The following is a 15,533-nucleotide window of genomic DNA, read 5'->3' on the forward strand; positions in this document are numbered from 1 at the left end:
CAATATTTATTACTGTAAAATTCTGGCATCCAAAGTCACCAGTTTTGTTTTTATATATATATATAACATTTTCTTTCTTTGTTGTTTAGTGAATCAATGCCACACAGGCCAATTGCTGCATCCCGAACATCCAACAAATTGATATAACTGCATCCACCTACGATGAAAATAGGATCCAAAAGGTCAGCTGAAAATGGAACAAAGCCCAAAGGAGTTCTCGTAAGGGCCGGCCGGATCTAATACACATCCATCACGTTTTATCATCTAATTAGTCGGCTGTGTGGCAGCCTGGTCAACATCGGAGGGAAGCAGAAGTATTGATCAAGTAAAGGATAGTATCTATCATTTCACCTCAGCATCGACACTCCGGCCGTTTGAAAACAGGCGAAGACGATATCACCGTGATCGCTATTCAAAACAGAGGCCGTCGGTTTGTCCTCCTCAGGGAGGCCGTCGGTTAATAGACTCGTTCTCACTCTGCAGTGCAGCAACTACCGAGACAACAAACACCTGGAGTAGAGACGGAAACAGCCGTTTAAACTTGGTGTAATAATGTCAAATATAAAACTGTAGCTTCTGATACTTACAGGACGTAAAACAGATGAAGTGCAGAGAGATATAGAACTTTATTAAAGCTTTTTAAACTACTTGTCTTACACAGAACTAGATATTATAGTTCTATTCCACCCAATAATTGATAAGAGGCGATATTTATAGAAGCACCACACGATTGTTTTATGATAATGTGTAAAGTTATTATTATTATTATTATTATTTTCAATGTAGAAGTAAAAACTGAGGTCAGAGTTCATCTGAAACTGTTTCTCAAATGTTGGTTGTATTTGCAATTCATGCAATTCACACCACAAGCTCAGAAATCAAAAGTGGAGATGATACAGGGAATGGATGAGTGGTTATCATAAATAAAGATTCAATGATTCCTCTTTAAGAATCAACAGGAGGTTATATCTGCTTTCTCTGCAGAGGATGTGACATGAAAACACGAGCGAGCTGTGTCAAACAGTTCGCAGCCCGAGCGTCCCTTCAGAGGACTTCAGGTGTGTGGCTCAACTTGCATCTCTCTTTGCACCAGTAGGTAATTGGCTGAGGTGCAAATGGATTGCCGGATGCTAAGGGTCACAAATGATGCGTCCTACAAATTCACCCAAACAAGGCTTACAGCTCCGCCACATTTGGAGCGGCCTTTGGAACGGGACAGGCCAGGTGGAGCCGTGATGATGTATTTGGTGTTGGAAATGAAAATCTTGAGGGAGGCGCGGCTCCTGATTCGGGGACAAAGCTCCTCTGAGATCTGTAATAGAACAAACAAATCAATACTGTCAAATCCACGCATCAATTAGTCATCGTGACAGTCGACCCTGCTGAGTTGTGCGAGCGAGTTCAACGCTTCAAAAACAGCTTTCCAGCAACAATAACAAGCTGAAGTGCAGCTTTGCAGGAATCCCAAGCAGAGGACAGAGGACAGTGGGAGAATATGTGCATGTTCTGCAAAACTGATTTTATTTATTGCACGATCAGAGGATCCGTCAGTGTGTGTGAAGAACCAATAAAGAGCAGTGCACACATCGGGGGCAAACATCCACACACACACACACACACTTCTTATATTTACAGAATTATGCCATCAGTGCAAATGATCGTTGCTATGAATCATGGGAAATTGTACATTGCACAGAAACAAGCTTAATCGCTGGCTGAATCAATATCTGTCGGCTCCTACAATTAGCCATCATTTGTTATAACCTTAAACGCTTTCTCCCTGTTCGGCCTTCACTTCCTCTGTGAACGCACTCCTGTCAACAAACAAGAGGAATCCTAAACATTCAAACCTTTGTTGACTGTGAAGCGAGTTTTCTTTTGACATATTTGACACATTTTTGTCAAACGCCACGATCTGTTAAATCAAGAAATCTCTCTGCCATTGTTTAAAGGAGTCACACAGTGACTTCAGTGCACGGACAAATATGATCCAGTGAATCAAAATCACATTGCAGTTAGTCTACACATCTACCCATAGCATGTTTGCATGAAACTCTTAATTGAATTTCAGGTGCATCTAAAGCAGGGGCGTCAAACTCATGTCAGTTCAGGGGCCACATGCAGCACAGTGTGATCTCAAGTGGGCCGGAGCAGTAGCCATCACAGCATGATAACATATAAATAACCACAACTCCACATGTTCCCTTCGATTTAGTGCAAAGTACATTCTGAAAATGTTCAAATGTTAATGAACTATCTTTTTACAAAACATTATGAACAACCTGAAAAAAAGTTGCAATTCCAACAATAGTGTCAGTTTATCATTAAACATGTGTGTTACTTATAGATCACAGTGTGTCTACAAAGGCACAACACATTCCGTCACAGGTATCTGGAACAGTATTTTACTTCATGATCAAAACAAATAATCTTTACACTTTGCAAAGTCATCCCGCGGTCCGGATTGGACCCTCTGGTGGCCCGGTTTTGGCCCCCGGGCCGCATGTTTGACACCCCTGACCTAAAGTCCTTAACCTCCTGTGGGACCTGACGGATGGAAGAAAGGAGGAGACGTCTTTACGTGTCAGAAACCTTCAGATCATTTTGTGCTCCATGGTGATGACCTCAGCATGCTGCTAACCCCGGGGTTGTAACCTGGAGTTATGGGCTCAATACACTGTAACTCTAGTCTGCCTCCATCTTATTCCCATTCCCTCACCGCCATCACTCACACTCCTCACTACGTTGTTTACAACAATACCAGGACAACTTTTACCAGATATGTGTTAAAAATCTATTCAGCGAAGACACACCTGCAGCTGCGCAGGAACATGTTGCACAAACATTCATTTCAGCCAGAGCTACTGTACGTCTCAAGGTAAATGAGGGTGACATATGTTTTTAAAACACTGCAGATATCAACACAAAAACTCAATTCCAGCATGTTAGTGCCCGTTTAAAGCCATATGTTCGTAATTGCCTTCATTAGGCAAACCCTGTCTCTCATTGTTATCATCCAACTAACCCACGATCCCATGTGCGCACCCAGGGTGCACAGCTGCAGGGTGGCACACATATTTGCACGTTGTGCTCGTACATCCCAGGTGTTGGTTATATGCACATCCCGAGGCTTCGGGTCTCTGGATGCAAGGCTGCTTACCTTCACATGTGAATCAACCAGAGTTCTGATTATGTTTGCTATGCTAACAAAATATAACATATGCTTTCCTCAGACGCTTGTGTGATGCTGATCCAGATGCATTCGCCAGGCCCAGAAATGAAGCATGCGATTGTCACATCCCTGATTAGGCGTTAAATGTGTCTATATATATTAATTCTCTTCTTAGTAGTCGGAAAATGTGTGCTCCACATACATAATAATTCTATAACAAACACACCTATAACGTCTCCTTTTAATGGCCAAACACTGGATTGTACTGTCTGCGTTTCCAATCTTCCTGCACAGGAATTCTTCAAAGACATTCATGAGGAAAATGCCTTCAAGTGTGACTCCAGGCATTTTCCTCAAGAATTGTTATCTTCAATAACTTCAGACAACAAGGCTGACGACGCTGAACCTGAGCCAGGGTTCATGCATGTGTGCTATACTTTATAGATTTTATATTTCTTCATAAGCATGTCACATGTCTCGGGTGCTTTATTGTCAGTTTGGAGCACATGTTTCTTGTGTGGAACAAACTACCAGGTCTTATTTTGTAGATTGTTCCTACAGTTAAAGAGAAATGTGCTCCTTTCATGATATTTTGCAGATAGACAGTGCAGCCACGTCCTCTGTCTAATTGCAGTCGGATAAAGCGTCTCTGCTGTCAGCCCCAGTGGAACGACAGGGCGTGCGACTGGCCAAAGTGCTCCGACTTAAATTACACTGAGCACTGTAACAGTCCGGAAGGCTGTACCTGCCAAAGCCTCCGCACAATGGCTCGTTCATCTCTGCTCCGCCAGACAGGCTCAGACTGTGGCAGAGTTCACAATCCGGTCATTTCATATTAGACGACCCAAATATCAAGGTGCTGCAGCAGCGCCTGAGCTGTATCGGTATTGGGAAAGTGCCAGCGGCCTGATGTGTTTTGCATTGACAGCACAGGAACTTCATGTGCGGCGCGTCGTCTTCGTAATTTGGACATAATTATGGAGTTTTTTTTGTTTTGGATGATAAGTTAGAGGCAGAAGTTGCTCTGTGGCCACATTAGTTTACCATACAAGCAAAGGCAGGTGGAGTTTAACCTCTTCTGTGCACTGACACCACTGTTGAGCTTTCTGGTTAGGGTTGTGTCTGCACATGAGATATGCAGCACGAGGGATGTAAGACACCTATTATATTGATATAAATAAATAAAAATGCTATATATACTTGTATTTAATCAGGAAGCCCAGTGGGATTGAGAACTCATTTACAAATAAGAATACAATTAATAATGGTAATAAAATAGTAAGATTTAAATATACATACAGACAACAGCAGGACACATTATGAATAGATGCTTTATAAAACGTCCCTGGTGTAGGAATGAAAAGGTGATAAAAAAAATACAAGCATATGTAAAACTAACCTCCAACCATATTATTTTATATCAGAGTGTAAAGTTTTAGTCTACTTGTAGTAAAATGTCTTGGGCACAGGAGTGACAATAAATAAGGTGATCATGTTTAAGTAGTTCTTTATAAAAACAACCAATTAAACGTATGGAATTCTAATTCTCTGTGTTCAGCAGCATCTGCTCCTCCGTACATGAGACAAAAAAGATTTTACCTTTAGTTTTACTGAAATTCTGTGAAAAACATATGCATTATCCAACTGACAATTATAATATCTGAAATACGTGATTCTGTTTTTCTGGATTTCTGGTGTTTTAAAGTATTTTAAGGATTCAGGTACATTTAAGATCCCATTTCCAGCTGGTATTAGCCTGCAATCTGTATAATAATAATAAAAATAATAATAAAAATATATGTTATAATAATAACAATATATATTATAATAGTATTAATAATAATAATAATAACAATAATAATATGTATATGTATAATAATAATTATTATTATAAATATAATAAATATGATGATACTAATAATAATAATAATGATAGTAATAATAATACGTGTTACAATAATAATAATAATAATAATAATATGTTTTATAATAATAATAATAATTAGAATAAATATGATAATAATAATAATAATTATAATTATTATAAATATGATGATAATAATAATACTAATGATAGTAATAATAATACGTGTTATAATAATAATAATATGTTTTATAATAATAATAATAATAATAATAAGTTTTATAATAATAGTAAAAATTATTATAATAAATATGATAATAATAATATGTGTTATAATAATAATAATAATAATACAAATGTTTTTTAATAATAATTATAATAATTGTTATTATTATTATTATTATTATTATATCATAATATTATCATCAATCCAGATGTAGTTCCACTGAATATTGTGGATTAAATCTGCCTTCTTTTTGTAATATAGAAATATTCAAACAGGAAAAAAAAAACAGAATCAAGTGCATTAAAACACGTTGGTCCAGATGTGTCATGTGTGTGTGAAAGACGCACACGTGTACTGCACTAGAACAAAGTAGATGATGCTTTTTACCTAGTGAGATGAATAATTGTGCTTTAACTGTGAGTGATATTGTCAGGAGTGAACATCATAATTGCAGTGCAACTGAAGACGCATTTCTAATTCCAGATATAAATGTATTATGGGTAATTTATATCTGAGTACAATCTAGACACGAGGTGAATGTTAATGCAAGCTGCAAAGACGGCCAGTGGGCTGCGTGTGGCTCACAGCCTCATCGCGAGCACACACTCGAGTGTGTGTACTCGTACATAGCGGCTGCAGTGGTTAGCTTGTGCCATGGTTATGGAAACAATGAGATGGGAGAGTCATTTCTAACCTCCTGCGATAAGACCTTTATGTTCACTTGTTAAAGCCCGCTGCCCTTATAAAAGGTACAAAATGTGTGTTTGATACAACCAATGAATCCTCTTCTTCACAAAGCAGCTGGCGGGACTTTAACTAAACTTTAATAAACTCCATTTTTCCTGAGTGACTGCTTGTTTGTAAATGCAAATAGACACAATGTGAGCACTCGGCTTCCGCAGGGACATACGATGTCTGAGCGATTTATGAATGGCTCAGATAACAGACAAAACAAAGGGAAGATAAAACGGGTCAATATGTTTTCTCCTGCTGCTCTGATAATAATTTATCATCAGCATTGAGTAGCGGCAGCCATCTTAATGCCACTTCACTCGTGTTGTTAACACTGACACGTTCTGCTGCAATCGCTCCCGAGTGTCTGAGCATGCTCAGAAACCCCTGACAGGGCTGACTCTTAGACAGGTAGGAAGTCTGATAACAGTTTGCTGTTAGAGAGCTCTCCGCTTCTCCGAGTGGCAATTTACGAGTACAACAATTTCAACAAACCCATTGAGCTCTCCTACGCTCTCTTGACTGCCAAACACCCAGCAACCATTGTGCTCCAAACACTCGTGCATGCCTTCCCCCACCTCCTGCATTTCTTATGGACAGGTCGAGTTTACCGATAACATGACATTTCAGATTGGAACAAAACAAAAAAAATGCGAAATTATGATACATTTGAGTAATGTCATAGTGTTTTCCTTGACTCTTGAGCGTGTTGATGACGATTCCATGTGGATGGGTCAATTTCACGGAAGCGGGAAAAAAAAAGGTCAGACAAATTCAACGAATGGCAAAAGATTGTTTTTCGACCGAATTACGAGCGTCCTGCATGACCTGCGACCCGGGCGCCTCCCTCCGCCTGAACCAAACACTGCAGTGAAAACACTTCATACGCTGACGATCTCCTGTTGTTTGCTGCGTGTGTGGTAGGGAATCTCCCGACAATGTGCGGACCTGATATCTCTTCATAAAATAAATATAACTCTCCACAAGCCACGACAGCATCATGCAGGGTTATTTGACAAGAAAATATATTTCAGTATTTCTTTTACCACTTTCGAACACAACATTGACATATCATCCCCTTTAAAGTTGAAATGGCCAATTAGTTTGTTATTTACACATCTCTTGGTGTTTCTCACCACCTGATGAATGCAACTCTGATATTCTTTGTTTCAGCTCAGTTTCTGCTCTAACTCCGGAGGGAAATTGCTCCAGCAACTGTGTCTGTTTGACATTTAGTGTCTGCTGCAGCCGGAAACGTTGCCATCATAGCGTGAGAGCGATTCAAAATGGTCACGTTGCTCTGTGATGCCAAGGGAGCTGCAGTTTCAGTGATAATCCTCATTAACAGTGACCACTCCCACATTGTTATTATAAAAAATGTTGAGCCACTTCAAGTGTAGACAATAGCTATACATCTATTCAGTTAAAAACCTTGACTTGAGAAGATATATTCGCTCTCATTGGATGATAAATGGTGTGATTTGGTAGAAATGCACAAAAGAGTCTCGTTTTTGGAAAACTGCAACGCTCTCTGATAAAGACGACTTTGTGTCAGCCCTGGTTTGCGTGCCGATCCGGCTACAGAGACTGCAGAACATAAAGACCTACATATAAATATTTCCAAACACTAAACTTTAAATACACCAGCGGTGTGCTGTTGTGTGCCGAGTGTGACGCTGGCTCTCCTGCTGTGTTGGAGGTGTGTGATGCATGAGATTCTCTAATACAGGGAGACATTTCAGTGGCATGCGTTTTTTAATCCTCATATTGCAGCAACAAATTGTACAAGTTAAGGTCTAGTGAATATTCTCATCAGTAATTATAGTCTCCATCCGTGTATAATACATTCAGTGTATAATTCGCCTAAGCAGCAGATTTTCCTCAGCACTCAGAACACATGATTGTTTCTCCTGCGTTCAGAAGTATGTGGGAGAACTACACCCACCGTGACTCATCGGTTTTAATTTAAAACATAGTGTTGCTCATTACCCATCTTGACTCATGTACGCTGCTTTTATATTTTATCAGAATAAACTTCTTTTGTCTTTTGTCAATTATTATGCATTGCTCCACAGAAAGCCAGCAGGGTGCAGACATGAGCTTTCTGTAAAATGTAATCTCTATCAAAAATCATCTTTGTGAGAACGAGTTTTATAGTGAACTTTATACACTGTGAAACAATTCATAATGTAATACGCTCGTGCATATTCCAGCCTCTGTATTCCTCATGTCTGCAAAGCAGTCACATGAGCACGAGCTGCTTTTCACGCAACTATTTCAGATGAGGAAATCTGACGTTTATAGCCCTACTTGTGCACGGAGAGAGGACACAGTGGGTGTACACACTAGTTGTGCTGTGTGGCTCTACAGTGCTTCAGCAAGATGAGCTCACTCAGCCGATGCGCACATCGTAGGATCCTACCAATCTGAGAAGGCGCGAGGACGGCGAGCAGCAGTCACATGGGAAGAGTGGATGTTTCTGTGCAAAGGCTGCGGACTTTCTGCCACACAAAGTAAGAGAATAGAGCAAAGGATTCGTCTCGTGTTGGAAACATACAATGGATTTGTAGGTTGCCTGGATGTGAATCCACTCTTGCATCGCAGACCGGACTGGACTTCGGGCTGAGCAGCTGATGAGAAGATCCTACTTTCAACACTCTGCTGTTCTTTTTTGTTCCCTTTCCTCCCTCTTCTTATACAATGCCAGGGTTTTGTCCATCATACTCTGTCCAGTTCAAGCCAGGCTGCTCATTTGGAAGGACGCCAGATCTCCAGCCTCTCAAATCTGCAAGTTCAGTCCAATAAATTGTGACATTGTCTGTCAGCCTTGGAATAAGAAATCGATACTCAAGAAAAGGGACGCGATATTCTTCCGGAATTTTAACGATCCTTTCACCCCGCTATCCTTATAAATATGCGATTTGGTTGGATTAGGTTGGTTTGGTCCAGCTTCACGCTTTTATAGCTGGAGCAGCGCTGATAGTGACTGATTATTGCTGTTGATTTTGTCCATGCAAGAGTCGGGGTGGAAACATGTCTGGCCACTTCTTTGAGAGGATCACTGCTATCAGAGATGGCATTTTGGTCCAGCACTTCGGTTTTCACCTCTAAAGTGCCCCGGAAAATCTTATTCATGTTCACCCTCTCCCTCTCTGTCACCTACTTGTTCTATAGCTTGATGAGCTGCTACAACTCGCTGCAGTTTCCCCTGCAAGAGAACTACGCGTACCAGGGGAGGCTGGTGACGGAGGAGACAACTTTTGTGACATTGAGGGAGAAACTTTACTCCGCTTCCCAGGGCTTAAGTGAATCCACCGAGGCCGAGAGAACCACCGGGGTTTCCTCCGTAAAGGATCATGCTGAGGCCGAACAAAGGACAGCGGAGTGGATTAGGAGTCAGGCGTCTCCAACTAAATCGGCGGCGGCGTATCACACCACTGCGCTGGAGAGGGAGCACCAGGAATTCAGCACCACGGACAGCGAACTCAGGGTGAACTGCACCATGGATTATGGAGAGAAGAAACTTCCCCAAGCCATCATCATCGGGGTGAAGAAAGGGGGGACCAGAGCCCTGCTGGAGGCTCTCAGGGTGCACCCGGACGTCAGAGCCGTGGGAAATGAGCCACATTTCTTTGACAGGAACTACGAGAAGGGGCTGGACTGGTACAGGTGAGTTTCCGTTTCTTACCTTTTGTTTCAGCCCTGATGTATGATGCATACTTAAAGCTACCATTTCCCAATGAATGCCAGAGGGTTTATATATTTCTGAATGCGTTTTTATTGCTTCCCATATTGTCACAAGTCTTAATTTTTCTCCTGGAGGTAAAGAAATCAACGTGCAAGAGACTGAGAGTGATGTCTGCCTACATGGTCAAACTTAATGTATTGTTGCGTGGTAATGCAAACTTTTCCCTCCCTACACTTTCAGCCACACACCAATATTATAAGATGTTGTTGTTTCACTGCAGATCGGATTATCTGTAGAGAAGAGATTAGGTTTGCCAGAAATTGTAGGGAAATCAATTAAACAAAACTAAGCAGGCTGAAGTGGTTAGTGATGCACATTTAATTTGTAGAAATTGGTAAAACTCTGGATTGGTCCTTTAAGAGCTGTCACAGTAACTGAACACAGTGAGGTCTTTAATCTTGTGTCGAGTCTGAGAGTGCACAATTGTGTTTAAAGATACTGTAGTAGTTCAGTGTTAACCTCGTTTGTGAATCATAAGGTGTATTATTATATACTGAACACTCAACAAACACAGAGGAGTCTTCTGAGGATTCCTTTTCTTAGCTTTTTAAATGTCTGACATTGTGTCCACTTGTAAACAAGAAATACACAACACTGTCTGAGAGAGAGCAACCAAACGTTCAGATTAAATTATTAAAATAATGTTGGTCATTTTCTAGGTGACATATACACACATACACACATGCACAGTCATGCTCACCGGTTACTGTAAAACAATAGGAAATATTCTTTAGGTGCATTTCATTATGTTTCAGATGGAAGTGAAGTCTTTGTTTCCCCCCCGGCGTTCCATCTGTCATCTACTATTCTCTCCATCCAATCAGAACACAATCCATCAATTACACCACCAAATTATATATAATCTAACACGTAATAAGTGCTGTATTTCCTGATCCCCCTCCCGTTGTCTCTGCTCTTTGCAGCTGGCTCTCAGAAGGAGCTGAATTTGTTTACATCTCCGCACTTTGAGTCCAGCTTTATAAGCCAGGGAAGAACCTGTTTATTATCGCCGTGTTTATGTGAGAACAAAATCAATTTGAGGGGTTCATTCATGGTCAGTTGGTCACGGCTCGGCTAGCGTTGCTCTCGCATAATGATGTTTGACCAAGGGGAATTCAAGATCTTCTCCGATGGAGTCAATGAGCTGATGAAAATGACGCCGCACTCAAAGTCCCCTTCTGTTTCCTCCGTAGGTCTGTTACGCTGGTGTTTGGGTTGCAGAGCATCTGCTTTCATCTTGCTGCATAGACATGGGAGCTCTTGGCTGTTCATTTAGCCTGTGTTAATGCAAGCTGTTTCATTATGCTCACGGTGAAAGCCTCATTAGACAGGAAGATGACATGCTTACATAAATAATAATAAGTGTGCTTGTGTGTTTTTGGGCCCCCTGAGCCAAACAAACCCCCGAAAAGAGCTTCTATGTAGTATCTGTCATTGTCATAGACCGCTCACTTCCAAAGGAACCCTCATCCTGGTTCAGATCTACACATTCATTCAGACCACGTCTGTGTGTTTGCTTGTAAATGATGCATTATACTGCATCTCTCCTCTCTGTCTGTGATGCCCTGGCTAATGTGAACTTAATGGAAGTGAAATTATGATCAGTTACAGATGTTTACAACCATTTGACATTGGTGTAGTTGAACGAGACCAGTCATTTCGCAGAATTGTGATTGATAAATGTGGGCCTGTCGCTGTAACACCTGCTCTACATGTTGATGGATGTGATAGAGAGAGTAACCCAAAGGCATCTTGTGAGCTCTTACATGTTCCTCAGCCTGTTTTCAACACGTCGTGTTTGCAGCGTGCCGATTGGTGATATATGTCCTTTAGTGATCTTTACAAAGAGTTGGGATTGTGTGTCTGTGTCTGGGTTGTTGTTCTTTGTGTGTTTAGGGGATTACTTTTTTGTTTTGGTACTCTCATACTTTGCGTAATGCTCAGGAGGCAACGTAGGCAGGATGAAGGAGCGTTTTGTGCTTTGAATTAAAAAACCTTGAAGCCCATGAAGTGAAATTCAAATTTGCAGAGACCCAGGGGTGGATGAAGGTGGTCGGGGGCCCCGGGCTGCTCTTTGTGTGGGCCAGCCTCAGCCATCCTGCTTCAGGGATCTACCCAATCAGCTGCGTAGTGTTTTGTTTTTAACATTCCTTATGGGCCAAAAGGGGGTCACCACGGCTGCATCATAGGCCTGTGCATTATTCCAACCGTTGAGTTGAGAACATTTAGTTTAGTTTAACCTCTTAACGGGTGGACGGCCCACCTTTAGACATGTGACAAGCTTAGTTTTATTTTTTAAAATGTTATTATTTTTTTCATAATTGGATTAATTAATTACAAAATACAAAAAAAACACAAAAATATTACAAAAAATGTGTTTGTACTTCCCTTACTTTGTGTCATTACTACTGGCGGGGATAATTGGGTATATAATAGTTATTTATGGCCTTTATATCAACAAATATTATAATATCTCCAAATGCACAGCTTGTGAACGCCTGGTGTTACTCTTATACAAACCTATCTAATATGATAAGTCTTTATTCCTTTTATCTGAAATGTGGAGCTGAACTTGGTAACACTTGGTTCTATGTTTATATTGTGTTTTCCAGTCCATACCTACCAGCTGTACCATCTTCAGGCATCTTTTTCAACAACAAACTTCAGGCGGAGTGTATTTTCTTCACATTCAGTATATTCAGACCACTATTACTCAGTGCCAGAAGCACTTGGAGTGATTCTTCACAGTTTTACAATAATAATAAGAGAGTTATCTTTTGAATGAGACCAAAATCATGCAGCTGGTGCAAATGGTTGAAGAGCAGCTTTTAATATACTTTGGGAGTCGTTTGTAGGTATTTTCGAGTAAAGTCCCCTTAAGAGGTTAAGGAATAACTGTTGTTGTTGCTCTTCTCCAGGTTAGACTAAGAATCATCTGAGGATGCTGTCATGATCCCGGCGAACGTCTGACATGGTCCAACGGTAGTGACAGTCAAAGAAACAAAAAAGGAAATGTGTGCTCTTTTAAGTAGGCAGCGGCGCACGCCCCCTCCTGTTCCACAGCCGCTGTGTTGGGCGGTAAAGAAAGCGCTTGGCTCTCGCTGAACCAAATACAGGAAGCAACCTGCCAGATTATAACGTTTAAAGGCTGTAGCTGCACTTTATCATGGAAAAGGTAATCGGCCTTCGATTATGACACAACGGAAACTGAAACTCTGTTGTTGTTGTGTGAGAGTATTTTACACGTACAACACTTTTATATGACTTATATAGAAAACGTTGTTCTGATGCAGTTCATTCTAGAAAACTGGCTAATTATGGACTTTGTTAGCAGTTTAGGGAAATTAGCGAAAGTAACTCAAACTTTAAGCATAAATACTAAGTAGGTAATCCATCATAGATCCCAGAGTACAGTCTGTTAAGTTATGATATTACATTACACTTCATTTAGCCGACGCTTTTGTCCAAAGCGACACGAGGATACGACTCCAAATCAGCAAGAATCCTGCAGGTACAACATACAAAGTTACCTCACCTGTAGACGAAGCAGAAAACAATGTTTGCAGACTTTCCTTTCTAGCATTGTGTTAGTAAGTACGTTAGTGGATGTGGCGCAGAGAATCCTTTAGCCTTCTGTTTAAACACAAACTTCCATAAAAACGTCTGCACACGTCTGATATTCACATCAGGATCGTGAGCTGCGTGAGGGTCTGGTGTGAGCCTCCGTGGACGGAGCAGATGCTGCTTTCCTGTCTTTATCCCTCTTGGACACTTTGTCCAGTGTGTTTTGGCTTTACTTGAACAAGCAATTAGCATCGTAGTGCCATCATCACCGTACACGGAGGATTCTCATCGGCCAATTGGCGTTTCTAATGTTGCCTCTATGTCTGAGTAAAGAGGACGAGCCACCACTGCAAGGATTTAACGTATCCGTCCTCTTGAGCGTTCCCCGACCTGGCGCGGACACGTGTCCTGCAACAGGGGAAACGTTGGATGACCGATACAGCGAATGTCGCTGGAGCTGTGTGCCAGCGTTCACACACACATATGATTATCGATCATACGTGAAGATTCATGCCTGGCGTGGGCGAGCATTCTCAGCAGGAGGTCTCACTAGTTGATGAGTTATCAGTGAGGTCGACTGTTTTGGTGTTTAAACTCAAAAAGTGTTTACAATTGTGCAAACAAATCAGGTTTTAAAAGGACCGACTGCCAGAGCGAGACGCTCAAAAGAACAACAAGTAATCGTTAAAAAGGTTGAACTGCTGTCTGCTGGCAGTTTGACATAATTGTTTGAGACATGTAGAGAAACACCGAACGTTCAGTTATAATGGAATCTTGTGAGCAGTTCTGATGTGTCAAACTGTTACATAACACAACAGGAACATACATATTTGAAGTACTTTAGTAGAGTAGTAGTAGTGGCGTGAACTGGCAGATTAACAGCGGAGGTATCACTCTACCACATTGTTAAAAATAACCATTTTGAAAAGTGTCAGATTGTTCGATTTAGATTAATTCCAGGTGAAAAGTGTGTGTGACCAGATCAAATAATTCCGCAGGAGGAATGAGGTTTCTCATCTATTGATGTTTAATAGAATCCCGCTCTGCATTGAAGTGTGAACTGGACACTCGCTCGTCTTCACGCTCAAAGAACTCGGCGTGGAGCAATTGTGCTGAGAAATATGCCGTTTAATAACGTGCAATAAATATGTAATTAAGTCATTTTGAATGTTGAAGCATGAACGTGTCCTCACACATCTCTGTAATGTGTGAACAGAAGATAAGATTCCAGTGTGTTGGCGCTCTAACTTCAGGCTTCATCAGCATCTGTAGTGCTGAAGCTGAACTGATACGTATCGAGAAATCCATCCGAGAGTCGGAGACATCGACAGCGACACTGAACCACATATGCAAAACAAACCGTGTGTGAAATTTATCAAAAATCGATATGTCTGTGAAACATAGATCTTAAAACTTCAAGTAACCCTGTCTCTGTGCCCTTGTGTGTGTGTGTGTGTGTGTGTGTGTGTGTGTGTGTGTGTGTGTGTGTCCGACAGAAACTAAAGAACTGTTGTGATGCAAAACATGCAACCATAATGTAAAATAAGACACACTTGTGGTATCTCTGTGCACGTGGTGCTTCCTTTGAGTTTCGTACACAGCGGCACGACGTTTCAGGTGACAGAAAACAAAGCTTTTGTTTCCAGTGTTGACGTGTTGACGTGTTGACGTGTTGACGTGTTGACGGGTGACGAATGAGGCAACGACGGCATGAATACATCCGCGAGCGGCGGACAAACATCCTCGCTGACACGACTTTAAACATGAATACAAATACTCGCCCAAAACATGAGGAGCAGAGGCGTCGGAATGAGCGACGGAGGTCACTGCTACATCATCCAACACGAGAGAGTGTGTGTGTGTGTGTGTGTGTGTGTGTGGACGAGATGTGTTTCGACAAGGATGGAAGAAAAACCCTGATAAACATGTTTAGCATGTGTGCACTAACCCTCATTTACAAGGTAAATAGAATAATATTGCAGCTTCACACTGAAACTGTGTGTGTGTGTGTGTCGGACGTGTGGAACATGCAGCTAGTTGCATATGAAAGCACCTGAGAGACGCACTCCCTTCACATCTCCTGCACATAAAACACATTTTGTTCTCTAACAAGCTTTTTGAAATCCACTTAAATGACTTGTCCATTTAATTCGAGCCTGTTTATAGTTTCACTTCCAGTCCCACAATAATCGGCCTCAAGCCGTAAATCATACGTCTCTCATAAAGT

The 15,533-nt window shown here is 41.2% G+C and overlaps 1 protein-coding gene across 1 annotated transcript in view; it reads left to right on the forward strand.

Annotated features, from left to right (window-relative positions):
* Positions 1-8,376: 8,376 nt before the first annotated feature.
* hs3st4 (heparan sulfate (glucosamine) 3-O-sulfotransferase 4) overlaps positions 8,377-15,533 on the forward strand; it is a 72,464-nt gene continuing 65,307 nt past the window's right edge. Inside the window, exon 1 of the mRNA XM_029437762.1 lies at positions 8,377-9,663. Coding sequence (XP_029293622.1) covers positions 9,068-9,663 — 596 coding nt within the window. The 5' untranslated portion in view covers positions 8,377-9,067. The remainder of the gene's footprint in view (positions 9,664-15,533) is intronic.

This window comes from Cottoperca gobio, chromosome 8 (genome assembly GCF_900634415.1).
Source record: "Cottoperca gobio chromosome 8, fCotGob3.1, whole genome shotgun sequence".
Classification (NCBI taxonomy): domain Eukaryota; kingdom Metazoa; phylum Chordata; class Actinopteri; order Perciformes; family Bovichtidae; genus Cottoperca; species Cottoperca gobio.